General features: G+C 47.1%; 5 protein-coding genes across 5 annotated transcripts; 2 read left to right on the plus strand and 3 right to left on the minus strand.

Annotated features, from left to right (window-relative positions):
• Positions 1-2,002, minus strand: N7537_001616 (general substrate transporter; the record flags this gene model as incomplete). The annotated part of the gene is made up of 7 exons (XM_056892674.1): positions 1-385; positions 543-685; positions 753-917; positions 972-1,349; positions 1,411-1,519; positions 1,577-1,763; positions 1,825-2,002. 7 exons carry the CDS (start codon positions 2,000-2,002, stop codon positions 1-3), a joined length of 1,545 nt encoding a protein of 514 aa, XP_056757669.1.
• An 895-nt stretch (positions 2,003-2,897) lies between these two features.
• N7537_001617 (uncharacterized protein) lies at positions 2,898-3,692 on the plus strand (the record flags this gene model as incomplete). Its single annotated transcript, XM_056892675.1, has 1 exon — positions 2,898-3,692. One exon carries the CDS (start codon positions 2,898-2,900, stop codon positions 3,690-3,692), a length of 795 nt encoding a protein of 264 aa, XP_056757670.1.
• A 1,186-nt stretch (positions 3,693-4,878) lies between these two features.
• On the minus strand, positions 4,879-5,298 carry N7537_001618 (YjgF/Yer057p/UK114 family; the record flags this gene model as incomplete). The annotated part of the gene is made up of 1 exon (XM_056892676.1): positions 4,879-5,298. The coding sequence occupies one exon, from the start codon at positions 5,296-5,298 to the stop codon at positions 4,879-4,881; it is 420 nt and encodes a 139-aa protein (XP_056757671.1).
• Positions 5,299-9,027: 3,729 nt separating this feature from the next.
• N7537_001619 (uncharacterized protein) lies at positions 9,028-9,918 on the plus strand (the record flags this gene model as incomplete). The annotated part of the gene is made up of 2 exons (XM_056892677.1): positions 9,028-9,237; positions 9,292-9,918. The coding sequence occupies 2 exons, from the start codon at positions 9,028-9,030 to the stop codon at positions 9,916-9,918; spliced, it is 837 nt and encodes a 278-aa protein (XP_056757672.1).
• A 728-nt stretch (positions 9,919-10,646) lies between these two features.
• nte1 (lysophospholipase) lies at positions 10,647-15,214 on the minus strand (the record flags this gene model as incomplete). The annotated part of the gene is made up of 2 exons (XM_056892678.1): positions 10,647-14,877; positions 14,940-15,214. The coding sequence occupies 2 exons, from the start codon at positions 15,212-15,214 to the stop codon at positions 10,647-10,649; spliced, it is 4,506 nt and encodes a 1,501-aa protein (XP_056757673.1).
• Between the last annotated feature and the right edge of the window lie 485 nt (positions 15,215-15,699).

A 15,699-nucleotide genomic window follows, 5' to 3' on the forward strand; every position in this document is an offset into this window, starting at 1 on the left:
TCACACACTGTTCTTGCTCCTAATTCGACCCACAATGGTTATCCCATCGTTTATGCTTGGTAGTTGATCAACGGGAACTGCATCAATTTCCTCATTATCGAACAAGCGCTCGATTTCTTCCAAAGTCCGGCCGTTTGTTTCGGGAAGGTAGAACCAGATGACCCCCGCGCAGGCAATCGGCATAAAAATGAAGACTGTAATGCTCCCTGTTAGTTTACTAATATCACGTATCAGATTCATTTGTGGCTGACCAAGGTAGTACCTCCAGCCAACAGACCCGAAAGCCACTGAGGCAGAGCCAGTATAAATAAGAGTCGCGGTGAATAGACCCGTCACCGAAATTGCTAGTCCTGGGGCTCTCAGCCATGTAGGGAAGATCTCAGAGCTATAAACGCTAAGAAAGAAAATCAAGTTAACACCCCCCAAAAAAAGAAGTTTGGGGTTTCATTCTAGGATTTTCTCACTAGCAAGCTACAGAAAAGCGAAAAAGGTGATCAGTAAAAGCCTGGGGACCACGATTCCGAAGGGCATGAGGTAAAAACTTACAGGCGTCCATCCCACCGGCAAACAACGTGATGAAAAGAAACAAGAAGAACACTCCGAACCCGTTGCCGATAGCATTGTTGGACCCGGCAAATGTAGCGACCATAGCCGCTTCTCCTGAAATCGCCACGGCGGCACCGACCTAAACAGGTCAAATTTAGTTTCACAGCCTTTACAACACCGAAGGGAGTATATGGCCATTTTCTCACCAGTCCAAAAGTCATCAGCTTAATGCGCCCGAACCGATCTAACAACATCGCATTGACCCAGTTCATAAAAGCTGCCCAACTAGTGTAAACACTAAGTAGTAGTAGTGACTTCCAGCCGGTAATTCCTAAGCCTTCGTACAGAGTAATTTGGTAATTGTTGACGACCTTTTTTTAGTGTCAGTTTTCATTGATCTTTTAGCCATTTTGAAAAAAACCAACCAAGACACCACTAGATTGAGCGGCGAAGACAACGAAAAATCCAATCGCCAGGCGACGCATGATTGATTTGTTAGTCAATACTGACTTCCAAGTGAGAGCCTTCGCACGATCCAGCTCGACTCGAGTGCAAATAGTTTGATACTCTTGCTCAGCCAATGTACCCGCGGGGTCGTCATCACTCTTATGCAGCTTGCGGAGCGTTTCGCGACCTTCATCGAAACGCCCGTACAAAACTAGCCATCTGGGAGATTCAGGGATCCAAGGTGATCCAAACAGGAGGATAAGAGGTGCAACAGCCTGCAAGGCAACGCATAGCCTCCACTGAATATCGGGATTTGGTGCAAAATAACATCCTAGTCCAACCCAGCTCGCACCAGCCTTCGCAGAAGAAAAGGTCACTCAAGTCATTAGGGATATTGGAATAACCAAGATGACTTACATATCCGGAGACAAGGAGAAAAGCATGGAAGCCAACAAGCTTGCCTCGAGAATTCGCTGGAGAGACCTCGGAGTGGTATAATGGACACACGGCATCGATCATTCCAGCACTAAACATAATTAGAGAACTTATTTGTTGCAACAAAGGGAGTTATGTCAAAGCATACGAGAACCCCTGGAAAGCCCTTCCGAAAAGGAACATTCCCATATTCATCGATACAGCGCTGATTATCGTCGCAGCCAGTGAAATGACACAGATTATCTGAATCGACATTCTTCGCCCCACTTGGTTAGCCAGCCAGCCAAGCAACAGCGCACCGATTAAACCACCGGCGGCGAATAGACTGTTCATTGCTTGTTAAATCAAGTTAGCCATAGTGACAGCAACACCCTGTACAAGGTATACAACACTAACCTCCGACCATCTGTGTAGTATAATCGGCCCGTGGGCCAGTGGATGAAAGATTGAAGTATGCATAGAAAGACGGTAAAGCCGTGAAAGATGCCACGATGGAAGAGTTGAAGCCATAGGTGAACGAGCCTAGGGCAACAAACAGCACCACAATTAGGTTGTAGGAGTTTATCCGTCCCATGATCTTTCACGCGTGATCCTTAAGAAAATGGTGTTGAAATAGCTAATAAACATTCTGGGGACTTGGGGGTAACCTTTCCAAGGCCTGGGGTTATATATGACTTGGTTTCTGGGGACTCTTCGAGGAGGGCAGGATATGTGAATATGACCCTAGTTCTATCGCCACTTAGAGATTAGAATATTTGTATTTCTACTGCGTAATCTTGTCTTATCTAATTTAAGTGATCGTGAACTTATCAGCAAGAGTATGTAATAATGGTCTCACCTCTCAGTCCGTGGACGTTATCTAGGATTTGGGTTGACCCAACGGTGGGTTTGCCAAACTGAACGATAATGAAACAGATCCGGGGCTCCAGAGTAAACCAGGAGTGATAAGTATGGTTTTTTTTTTTCAAATGTTGGTACCGCCCTATATATCTTTTATATCATCCAACATTGTCCGCTGTTACCTAGATAATTCTGCGTATGTGCAGTGCAGTTCACTCTACATAAAGTATTGATTCTCCTCTTTAGATCACACTAATATGAGTGTAACATAAGATATCTCTTCCGAATCTTCCTATTCCTGCATCTCTCAGGACTGCATATACATATATTTCCGTGGAACAGATACAATACTTTCTTAGCTCATTCAGCCATGTAACTCCACATAACTCCAAGTAAATTAACTCTTCCAAAGCTCTTATCAAGAGACACGAATCAAACCAACCCCGCTAGCTTGTCTCCAAGGTTGTAGAGATTCCGTGACTAATTTTTGGGGATGTTTGTTCCGAATTATCTTATCAAGAGTCTAGAAATCCAAGATATACATATAATGGATTTGTTACCATGTCCACTCGAAGACCAGAGTTGTGAGAAACTTCCGTTCAGCAACCTGCTGCCATCCAAAATTCGATATGCCGCCATCTCCAACTCGCCACCGGCATCAGACTATTCCCAGTCCGTTGGTGCAAACCGTGGCAAGTCTATGTCGACCACCACCTACTGCCAAACCTTCCTCCTTTTACGATATTCCCCAAACACCTATTTGCCTCCGTGCGGAGCAAATAATTAAGGAAGAAATTCCCGATTGGGCTGCGAACCACTGCTTCCGTACATACGCCTTTGGTCTAGCCATCGCGAATTATGCTGGATTAGATACCGAGCAGGCTAAAGTGCAGTTTGGATTCGACAAAGAGCTCCATTTCCTTACATGTGCTCTTCACGAATGGGGAATGAGCGAGGAAGGAATAAAGCAGAGCAAACTGTCACTAGAGCTGTGGGGTGCCATCAGGGCCCGTGAATGGATTCTTGAACAAAAAGGCAGCATGTCTGAGACCACAACCACCAAGCCACTAGGTGAGTGGGCCGACTTGGCGGCTGAGGCTATCGCACGTCACACAATCGAATTCCGAGGCTTCAGTAAGACTGTCAATCTTCAAACTGCACTTCTTACTCTCGGCTCTGGTCAAGACCTCATGGGACTCTCGTCGGCATTTGTGCATGCCGATGACATCAAGTTTATCTGTGAAAAGTGGCCACGGATTGGATACGTTGATGGACTTCGTGATTTGACCAAAGAAGAGGTGGCGCGGAAGCCGGGTTGTCTTTTTGAAGGATGCTGGGGTGATTTTGACCCCGGTATGTACCATGTGTCGTGCTTCAAGGGGCTGCAGGGATCTTTGACGAAGAACTCCAGTCCCCGATTGTAAGATATTTCGGTTTAGATTTACAAGACGGCTTTAGCCTTCCATTCCCATTTTGACAATTGAAAAACCACATGTACCGATAGCAAAAACCTTCTAATGGCATCTGAAAAGATATGGTGTAAGCCGATTATGGACCAACCCTTCGTCTCCACACTCTCCAAATGTGCCCACCCCTTCCGTCAGTTGGAGACGTTGGAGACTGGAGACGTTGGAGACCAGGGACAATCTTGTTGATTCTTCTATAGACTTATTGGATTTATGATTAGGTAGAAACTCAAAGTTAGCCTTCAATGATAATGAGGTTTCACCCAAAAGCATTATTAATCCTATGGCCATAACGTACGAATTATCTAATTTGAGCTGCTCTATTATGTAATAAACAGCCTTATTAGTTAACTAACTAGTTACCCAAGTACATCAATATTAATTGAAGAGAAGAAGCTGGCACGTGCCATAAGGAATGCTCCTAGTGTAGTTTTTCTTTGAGGTCCTTCTAATGACGTTGCATTTGAAAATAGTGTAGTGGGTGGTGAAGGGCAACCGATTCCGGACAGTCATTTGCCCAGTCAGCTACTACATTACGTTTATATTCTAAAGGAATAGATTGTACTCTATGAAATTGAGCCACTTGCAGGAGTAGTGTGGCCGCTCCTTAAGACAGCGTTGGAAGGGATCTTTCAGCATTGCAATTCTTTATAAATGGATAATGATACTGGATGTTACAAGCGGACTCAAAATGATAACATTATTTCATGTCTCTCTCTGCGTGCACGTTATGACGAGCTATTTTTTGGTTTCTTTCTACTTTTTTCGTTTCTCTTATTGCGAATGCTGCTACAGGGAATCAATGGAATATGATCATGAGGTCATGGTAACTAATGAAATCGTCATGTTCTATCTGGGGGTGTTAAAGAACTTTATATACATTTTAAACTTCATCCACAATATTTTCTTTTCGCATGAATGTTCCCAGGGTAAACAAAGTAACATGGCTTCACTACCAGGCATCATACTTCGTGGAAATATGGTGGGGTGAGGTCACAATTTCATGTTGGCCAAGATATGCGCAAGCGTATGCATTGTTCAGCGGCTTCTACTAGAAGAATACCATCAGTTCCTTTGCAATTCTAAAATGAAACGATGAAAGTCCCAAACAAAGGCTCCACTTACAGTGCGACGGGGTTGCTATTTACAAGCTAGCTCCGCGGGGGTTGTGGGCCTCAACCTCAAGTTCGATCAGCATCTGGGAGAAAGCCAGACGGGGAACAGCAATGGCAGTCCAGACGGGGCGGTGGCCGGGAATACGAGCACGGAGCTTCTCAACTGTATATTCCCAAGAGGCACCGATATCTACATGGTAGGATCGAAGCAGGTAGACATCCTCCCATCCCTTCAGGCCGGCAGCCTGAAGAACACGATCGACATTGTCGAAGGCCAAGTCGATCTGACGCTTCCAGTCATTCGCATCAAGCTCGCCAGTAGGGGTCCAGCCGCCCTGACCGGAGCACTTAACGACGTTGCCAGGAAGAAGGACAGCCTGAGAGTAATGGCCAATATCGCTGTGCTTTTCACCAGCACCTTTCTCGTTGATGTATGTGAAAGAGGACATTTCTTTTCGTGGAAAATGAGATGATGTGAGGTTGAATGGATGGAGGTTTACTGGGTAAGGTATTTGGAGGGGAATAAATAGGAATGCTACCTGGTTATTTAACACTGGTGGCATCATAAATGCTATATAGTAAGCCAGGCTTGGGGATGTCTTGGCAATATGGAGATCGGGAACCCCCAAGTGCTTCTCGTCCCTCTGTGGCGATATTGGTCATTGGAGCTTATCTGAAGTTCCCGACACCCGCGATTTCCATACCCGTCATCATATTTGGGTTTATCAGACGGATAAAATGTTCTCTTGCGACCTCCTTAGAAGCGCTCTTCGTACTAACATTGGAACCAAAGAAACATGATCTAGTCTTGACCCCGATTACCACAACGAAGGCGGGGCAAAGCCACTCCTAGGTAGATACCATGCTTTGGTAGGGTCCTTGCCAGTTTCCGGGAAAGAGGACTACTTCTTTTGGTCATTTAGTAACCTTGTGTAGACATCACTTTGAGCCTTATCGAAAAGTATTTGCCCCACTACCATCTCCAAATCCAGATTGCCCACAGTACATGTCTCCATCTACAGCCACCAATTGTCATTGATCTCTTCCCGCTTCCCCTATTTTGTCATGGGTCAGCTTTGAGGGAAGAAGGGAGGGAAGGGAGGAGGTCTCACCAGCTTGAAGTGGTTGGATCTATAATCAATTATATTTATAATCCAACGGACGTCTCATTGCTGCTCTAGCTCAGACTTACTTGCTTAGGTGCCAATCCGATTTTTTATGGTTTCGAAATCCACGCCCTGCACCTTACTAAACACGATCCTCGCTACTCACGATGCCGGTGGAAGATCTTTTCACGCCATTGACTTTCAAGCGAGGTCCCTCCTTTAAAAGCCGCTCACTCCTTGGAACCCATGACCAACTGGCAAAGCAATGACAAAGATCGTACTACCTCGACATATGACTTATCCTGGATCACTTGCTGCGCAGCTGGGGGTCATGTCATGGTTATGACATGCGCTAGTCATATTCATCCGTATGGAAAGGTCATTCTCGGTCAGTTGGGGGTCTGGAGTGATATGTATAAAATATGCGGCCCTGGCAAGAATCTAGACCATGGTAATTCCACCGGCTGATGTCTAGTCCGAGAAGGTGTAGAGAGGTGTGATTAGAGTTTTGTCATTAATTGTGTACTTCCCTGTTGTTCACTGGGGAATTTAGAGTCCGGCATGGGTATTAGTACAATGAGTGTTTAACACTAAGTGACTATATACTTATTAGATAACAAAATCGAATCCCCAAGTCATGGAAAACCATACACCCGCTATATCTAGCAATCAATCGTCCTATCAATCGTCTTCTCTGCTATTAGGCATATCGGCTGTGACCGTTGATACTCTCCCAGGGAATGCTTGTATAGATAAGATCAAGGAGAAAAAGACCACATAACTACAGGTAGAGTTTCTCAGCCCACCTTCAAGAGCAAAAACGGCTGAAAAATGAACCTGCATCCTACACCATATATATAGGCCTAAACAATACATATATTCCGTGATATCAGCACCAAATCCCTGTGTCCACCAGTTTCTTATGCTATCTTATTCTCTAGACAGTCTGGCTTATGTCGTGTATGGGACCGTCATGTATTACGCTATTGTTTGTTGTATTGTTTTTCTAGAGTATTCCCGGCGTCCAGGATTTCGTTAAAATCTTAGGTCCACCACTAGCCCCTTGGCTGTATGTTAGCTATAGTCTGCATACATGGGTGCCTGCTGGTTTTTGCAGAGGCACTATCCCGTCAATTAAGATACGTTAAGAGCAATACATCCATAAATTCCGCTTCTGAAGAGCGTTTGACTTGAGCAGGATTCCAGTAGCTAGGACTTAAATAGTTCGCTGTACCTGCTGTGGCCAATACTATTGATCCTATTCCCCAATGTCTCTACGATATTCTACACGGCGTCGATCGACTAGATAAGTAAGCTAGAGCCTATTAGTTATGCACGTTGAGTGATTTCTCCTATGAGTGATGTATATAGTTTTTCTCCTCCCCTTTTAATATAAGCCGAAGGTATGGAGCGTGCGAAGAGTTTAAGCAAGTAGAAGGGAGCGGATAATAGGAATTACAGTATTGAGCAAATTTTTTGTGTCATTGTTATCCAACTAAATTTCCTTCAACTAGCTAATTCTGACCTAGTGGAGTGGGATAATAGGGTTCGCCGTAACGGGTGTATTCCGCTTCCATTCAAGCCTCCCTTAGGCTAATGCCGCGGTGGTTAATCCATATGCAATAGAATTAAGTTGCATTTCCTCCTTAGGGTAACGTGAAATAAGGGATAAGACCGCTTCATTGAAATCAGTGAAAAATGGCTGGATTGACAATGCCGCGCTTTCAAAAGACAGGAGGATATGCACCAGAATATGCCCAGTCAACCAACCACACTTGTTCATATTGACCTAAGATCAGGTTTCGAGGACTGATGTCGTTGTGTGTAAGGACAAATTTGGTTCTGAGGGCATTTTGAAATTCGGTGGGCTGGTCAATTTGACTCCTTTGCGGTGTTGGCTCTGCAGGAGAGACGGGAGATTCCACACTCTTCTGTTTGACACCTCGCGATTTCCTAAAAGTTCTACATTTTATTCTCTGTTTTAAACCCAAAAATTAGTAAAATACGTTCAACAAGTAGAAGAAAAACTATACGTTGTACATAGACAAGGCCTTCTCTCTCTCTTTCGTGGTTCAGCTCGTGAATGAGCTCAACCGCTCGTGATTTGAACTTTTTAGAGGGTATATTGTCCTGCCGCCAATCTGCAAGACGAGGAAATATTTCCCTACGGTCCAATGATTCCAGATCAGTGATAGAGATCATGATAGTAACAAGGACAAACAGCGGCTTCGCTAAGGAGTAGATGTTCTTGAGGTGTTGTCGCGCCTTGTTATGTCTATTCTAGGACTGCCGCGATACCGAGGGTTTGACTATATTAGGCAAAATACAATAAGACGATTCTAGTGCTCTCTGGCTATTCGTATCTAGGAATGGGCTACTGTCAAGGATGCCTTTTTGGTGAATAAGAGAGTCGAAGAAATGCTCAGTCAACGACATAGGTCGCTAGCTAGAGAAGCACCGAAGGTTGAATGAAAGTAAGTCAAAGTACAGAAGCAATAGGACAAGTTGGGCGAGAACCTCCTCCTAATGTCTTATCCTAAGCTTTGACCTCCCGCTAACCCTCCTACTCTAATATAGGATGTGACGTGGTTGCAGCTTGCTGCATAAGCGGCACAAATTTATGGTCAGTCGCTCGGCCATCGCACCAACCATAGCTTAGAGAACGATAGGGAAGTGATTCCTGTGATTATTTGCCTTGTAGCATCCATTACTGCCTATTACTACTTACTACCGATCATTATTCTGTGCTATTGAGTATTGTTGACAGGGTCTCTATGTTGTTCCCTCATTTCCGTACAATGCTGCTCACCACTGATTAAAATTGCCTACTTGTGTGAAATCCTGCACTCGACTCACCATTCTTGCCTACTATTATTGTCCACTGTTGGCCACTTCTCTAATTAAGACAATCTTCCATAGTTCTCTCTTTTTCCTTTCTTTCCTTGCTGTTCCCCCCTCACAACCCCCTTCTTACACTTGTACCAAACTATTTTGCCACCCAAACAGTTATCTTCTGTACATCTTTGCCAAAGCTCACGGCTAAAACTACGATTACATGTGTTTTGATTCGCCATGGGCTTCCACTATGCGGATGCTCTCGAGGAACATAACTGGGTCGGCGGAGGACTCGACGCTTATCTCTACCACGTCACCCCAACTATTGTGGTAAAAACCGTTCGTCGCGACCGAACCCCTAAAGAAAAGGCAGCGGAGCATCCTTTCCTCAAAGAGATCGCGTTCTACAAACGTCTTAATGAGTGCCAGGATCGATGCCCGGATATTGTTGACTGTTTTCTCATGTTCCCGGACTATCTTTTTCTATCATATTGCACGTAGAAGGCAATCGCCCCTCGCTTCTATGAACGCCAGGAGCGAGAGAAAGGAAGAAATGGGTTTCACGGGCGTCTTATTAAGGTTAAGGAGTACGAGGATCCTGCTCTCATCGCTCGGTGGATACACCAAATCACCTCTGCTCTTGAGTATGTGGAGAAAATGGGCTTTTGTCACAATGATCTGCATGCAAGCAACTGTCTTCTTGACCGGAACTTCAACTTGAAGCTGGCTGACTTTGGTCGTGCTACCACCATTGGACAGCCGCTTGAAGGTACCTTGCCTCCACGGGCCAAACCAATACTTGCTGGGCCATTGAAAGGTACGTACGGTCTCTGCTCTACCAGAACTGAACAGTTTGCGGTTGGGACACTTCTATACTTCATGGTGTATGGCCATGAACCCTATGACGACATTATCCTCAGCGCCGCGGAATGGGATCGCCGATTTGGGGAAATGGAGTTTCCAGAACAGAGCCGCAATGAAGTTTTTGATGGTCTTATTGCTGCTTGTTGGCACAATGTCTATCCTACAATGGCCTTGCTAGCGTACGACTTCAAGCGCAAGACAAAGGATATGACCGGGAATGCAGAATATATCTTCATTGACTCTGATAAAGACAAAGACCTGTGAAGCATTGGTTCGCAGAGGCTTGCTGGGACCTGAGTTGGCTCTCCGCTTTCAGCCGGCCTGGCGAGGATACCTACAAGCTATTGTGAAGAGAAGCATGTTTATTTGGCAATGCTTTCTACAGAGAAGATTCTGGGCCTGGTCTTGACGAACGGTTGGGGCTTGTACCATTTGACTAGCTGAGATGCTTGGACTCATAGTCTTAACCCGAAACAAGGACATGTTGTCGTACGGTGGCTGTTTCATTCAACTTCGCGATTTTCAAACAAAAGGTGGAATTCACCGCCGCCAAGAGGCCGAATAATTCCGACCCCAAGAGTGAATTGTGGAAGCAACAAGGGCTCAGCCGTAGTTTGCGACCGAAAAGTAAGCGGGCGAAATTGCGGGGGCGCAGCGATGAGTGCAAGATAGAGAGGCAGAATAATGAAAAAGTGAGAGAAATGGAGGAAGAGCAGGGAAGACGGGTCTTTTAAGCCGGAGGGCATTGAAGGGAGGTTATGTGACGGTGTATTGGGGCGCTAAACCCAAAGTGGAAAAACTAATCCCCACATTGAATTTACAGGTTCAATAAAAGAAGCCAGTTAATCGGTATTTCGCGCAAGAAAAGGTGCCAGCACCGGCCAGAGCAGATCGTATGCAGTGTTGAACGCCGCATACCAAAAAATCAAGTCGTTGCCCCATTGAACTCGAAATATCATGCCGGGCTAGGTTTCAGGATAATGTTAAAACGGTTAGATACTAGCTCGGCGAGGAGCCATCGTCCGCTGTAGCCTGCGCTTTTCTTCGGTTTCTTCCGGTATAGGTAGTGAGCCCTCGCTCTTCAAACGATCGAGGAACTCCTTTCCATATGCGTAGCCGACTTTGTAGATCTCGTCGAATTTGCCGAAATCCAGGGTGCCGTATGGGTCGATAGGAGGACGCATGTATAGACAGCCAGGCATATTCTTTGCGCGCTCGAGATTGTCAAACGATGAGACATAGGCCAGTCGTGCTTGTATTTCGGAAAGTGTAGGTGGGTTCGGGAGTGAGGAGAAGGGGTTCCAGCGGTTGAACACTGACCAGAATCCTGACAATGAGTCTCCAAATCCCTGGGGCGTGGTATCGTCGATAGACCCAACATCAATCGCGAAGATGACATCCGCTCCAAGACTTTTCATGTGTGCTACGGTGAGGTTGTCGATATAGCCACCGTCCAGGAGCATACTTCCTTCGTCACAGATAGGAGGCATCAGGCCAGCCAACGACATCGAGGCGCGAACGTACCGCCAGACATAACCAGACGAGTGATACTCAATTCGGGATCGGCTGATGTTAGTTGTGTTGCAGTAGAACTCCAACCAGAAATCTTCGATCTGGCTGTCTCCAAAGGTCTTGAATATCCCACGGTTGAACTCATGACCCGTGGTGTAGGAAACGGTGGGGTAGGTCAGGTCCAATGCGAACCGCCACATACTGCCCATGCGTCCGGAGAACTTCTTGGCTCGCCCGTACATGGGCACAACATCAGCGTCACGCGCGTACAGAGCTCCAATGAAAGAACCGATCGATGTGCCACCAATGATATCAATTGGGATTCCGGCCTCCTCGAGCGCTTTAATAACGCCAACTTGCGAAATGCCACGCGCTCCACCTCCGCCTAGTACAAGACCAACAGACTTGCCGCACAAACGCCGAGCCAGCCGATGGAAATCACCCTTGAAAGGGGTTTGCGGGGAGTAGAGTGGGGTTTGTTGTGCACGCCGGGACGTGTACTTTTGGATCTCAGCTTGCAAAATTTGCACGCGCTGCTTCAGCACAGTACCAAACTTCTTGCTCGGCGGGTGTGAAGGCTCGGTGGTCGAGCGGAAGGCCATTTGAATGTGATGGTGCCCACCGTTGATCCACACCCTGTTCTTGAGCCATTCCCGAGTGAGTCCAGGTGAACAATATCGTTCCGCGTGCAAAAGAACCAGTTCTTTGCGAGCAGTGGTCTTCATGCCTAGCAGGAACCGTTCATATTCACCAATTCTGGGCGAAGACTCTGCAAGACCCACCAACAGGATAGAGTCAGCTTGTGCGATGCAAGTTTGAGTCCATGGCGCGTTCACGTTGGTATCAGCGATGTACAAGACCATTCCAAATTTCTCCTCAAGGTCAGCCAGGTATTGGGAAAGCTTAAGCTTCCCCATCTTACTGAATGCGTGGCGACCTAAGTGGTTCAAAATCGTCGCTTGGTTGAGTGATGTGACACCTCTAGTCACACCAATTTGATGCAACGCCTGCAAAAGTCTATGCCCGAATTCCACAACAGGGACACCAGCCATGACCGGAAGAATTGCCACAGTGCGGAGATTGACTGTTGAGGTTGCAGTCTGAACGCCGCCAGCATGTCCTTGTTCAATCCCCTTTTCAGACAGTGGATGCTCGACTAAATCACGCATTCGCTGGGCAATAAGTTTAGAGACTTGGATAGTAATTCCAGGATGTTCCTGAGCGAGACTGTTGAAAAGAGACCGGGGGAACTTGGCTAGTTCCGTTTCACGGATAGCATGCAAAGTAGACGGTCTTGTAGATTCAGTCATGACCTCGAGTTCACCAACACTCTCACCCTGGCCGTGTTCGCCAATGACAGTTATCTTGCCATTTTGTCCCTCAAGGACAGACCTGAGACGACCGTTCAGAACAAGATAAATAGCATCGCTTTCATCTCCTTGGTGATAAATCACCTGTCCTGCGCTGACCTGCACCCACTCTAGCGCGAAATCAATGTGGAGCAGCAAACGCGGCAGCAGTCTTGTCAACCGCTTTGCCAGTGTTAATAATGCAGCTGGGTGCCTATCTGCGATTCTCTCAAGGGAAGCACGAGGAAGGAATCCAACGTAAACATCCGTCTTGGCCACAACATCGGTGTACGAGCGGTACGACGCAAGAGCACCTACATATCCTTGAATGCCACCAGGTTTGATCAGGTATAGCGATTTCCGGGGCTGGTTCTTCCGTCGAGGGTCATTGCCGCCTGCTGCACTAGGCGCGCGTGACGATGCTGTCGTTGTTCGTCTCAGCTTCGGGAACAGCTCCTCTTGCGCTTGCGAGGCAGATCCATGAGAGGAGCCAATAAGGGTGTCATCGCGTTCATTCGCCGGAATACCCACGTCCAAGAATCCATCAATGACATAGTAGAGACCTGGATGGCGCTCACCCTGTTCTACAAGAACTGAGCCTTGCGGAAAGTAGACTATTTCGATGTCATGGCGTAGGTCTTCCCGTAGGTTGACGACAGGCGATGTCCCCCCTGCGCTCGTCACTGACATGGAGGACATCATGGATTCAGATTCGCCGTCACCAGGTCCTTCATAGGGATCCATGAAGCCAAAGGCATTGGAGAACACTGCCTTCTGGCGGCGGTTATCGTAGGAGAGAAGTCTCGGCGACGCCTCGCCAGAGTGGCTGCTCTTACGTAGATTATCGCGTGTGCCTTCGGTAAGCCCAATGCCCTTCATAATACAGTCCAAGATCGACTCGCGGAAAATAGCGTCCTCGTCAACTGACTCAGTTCGCTGGAAGGTTGAGGGCAGGACATTCATTGCGGCAGTAGATACAAATTGAGGTTGTTCCCGCTCAGTAAGAGGAGTTTGGAGGCGAGGTGCCAAATGCTCATGCCGCGGTCCAAACCGGGACAATTGTATTGTCGATAGCAGATCACCGGGGCTGACACCTGCCGAGTCCCTGTCAACGAATACCGGTGGTGGCCTTCGTGGGCTTGAGGGTGTGAGAGGGCGCTCACTGGCCACCTTTGCTTGTAAAAAGGCTTCTTTTCTGAGAGTACTGCTCGAGCGTCCTCTGCGGCTGACAGACGGGTTGTGAAGAGCAATGCCTTTTCCAACTTCCTCCGGTCCCAATCGCTCTCGTTCTCTCGTGAATTTGTCCTTCAGCCGATCCAAGGCACTTCCTCGAAGATTATTCGGAAGGTCCCAAGAGGTGAATTTAGACATTTGCCGTTCTATGCCTAAAACCTCGCTAGTCAGGCCCAGATAAGAATGCGCAGTGGCAAACGTGACCCGCTGGAGACGTGTCAAGATAACCTGGACAATGTGCGACGTTGCCCGTGGGTAGACTCTGGTCAAACGACGGAATGCGCTCGCGGGGATGATAGCAATCGTCGTGTCGACTGTAGCCCGGGCTACAATATCCGGGTGTACCGACTTGCGGCGTTTTTTCTGGGAATTTTGTTTAGTCTCCGAGTGCGAGGTCTGGTCGGGGTCCTGTCGAGGCATGGTATGGCTCTCTCCGAGGTTCAGCGGAGGCACTGGTGGCAATGTGTCGCTAGATCCACGCGCTACAGTGTGTAAGTTCGCGGCGTCTCTCACCGTGGACCCGGGGCTGACAGCGAAGGTATCAGGCACATGAGCCTGGCCAAGACTAGGACTGGATATACTGGAGCTATGACTTCGGGAGTTACGAAGCTCAATATCTTCAGTAAACAGCTGGAGGATAGAGAACAAAGACGACATCGAAGCGCCGTTCTTGACCTCGGTGAGGAGCTGATAGCCCTGTTTGCCGTGAATGTTGCGGTCATCCTCGTCTGAGGAGGCATCGTCCATGTGGAGATTCTCTTGGGAGCTTGACTTCCCTTCGCGTGCCGATTTCACGAAGATCTGGACCAGCCCATCCACAACCATGCAGAAGCCCTTCTCCTCCTCCAGCATGAGCGTCTCTCCCGCAATCAGCTTCCTGGTCTGCATCGTTCGCGTCAACTCGTGGAAAACGGGCCGTTCGAGGTAACCAAAGACTTTGATAGCACTGAGGAATTCATCGAGATAGTTGGCAAGCCCTGGTTTTGAATCCCCTTCCTGGATATCGGGGAACAAATCGACCTGGGCTTCTTTGCGTTGAGGCTCTGGGGGTAGGCGACTGTACATATTCAGGTACCGGTAACGGATGAACCAGCTAACGGTCGATACCAGGACAAGGACGATTAACATTCTAAGGGTCATGGGTAATCAGCAAGAGTCAAAAATTCAGGTAAGAGCAAAACCAAGACCTACATGGTGGTGAAATTCATGGTGAAGGTCAAGCTCATAGAGAAGAGCGTGAAGAGCCATGTGGGCAGTGTAATTGTCGAGAATGTGATTATCGAGTAGAGAACGCTTGGGAGGGTGTGAAATACAAGGGTAAACACCCATCCGATCCACCCCGCCATGATTGAGGGAGTTGGAGGGGACGGTGGGGAGGAGAGATAGGCGCCGGAAGCGAGTGTATTAATGGAGGTTGAAATTGGAGCCGTTAGGCTGAGGGCGAGGGACGGGGCCAGGCCAGCCATGTTAACCACATGCAAGATTGGAGAGCTCCGCTTTGTGTTCCAGGTCTAAGGTTGAGACTAACTCAGATTGACTTAGACCAATGCAGAGTTGAACCCAACCGTGGGCCCATTAGGCCTGAAGATTGAAAGCATCACTGTAATCCGTAGGTGTAGGTTGGATAGAGAGGGATAGGTGAGGTGGATTAGTTCCAAGTCACCTGCAACTTTACGTTTAGAAGCCGAGGCGGAGTGAGATTATCACGCCGAGTATTATAATATGTATTCTGTTATTCTATATTCCAAGCAATATTTTATTATTATAATATTATAATGATAATATTCTATAATTCCATGATCCTATGATCCTATGATTCTACCAAAATATCCCGGTTATAATAGGCCAATCCACAGTGATGTAATTGTTTACAATCTTCAAAGCCTTAGTACAAATAGGTAGCAACGCAGACTCAATTTGATATATATTAATAATTAAAGAGAAAATCTAA

This window comes from Penicillium hordei (assembly GCF_028827395.1).
Source record: "Penicillium hordei strain IBT 12815 chromosome Unknown utg000001l_segment0_segment0, whole genome shotgun sequence".
NCBI lineage: Eukaryota > Fungi > Ascomycota > Eurotiomycetes > Eurotiales > Aspergillaceae > Penicillium > Penicillium hordei.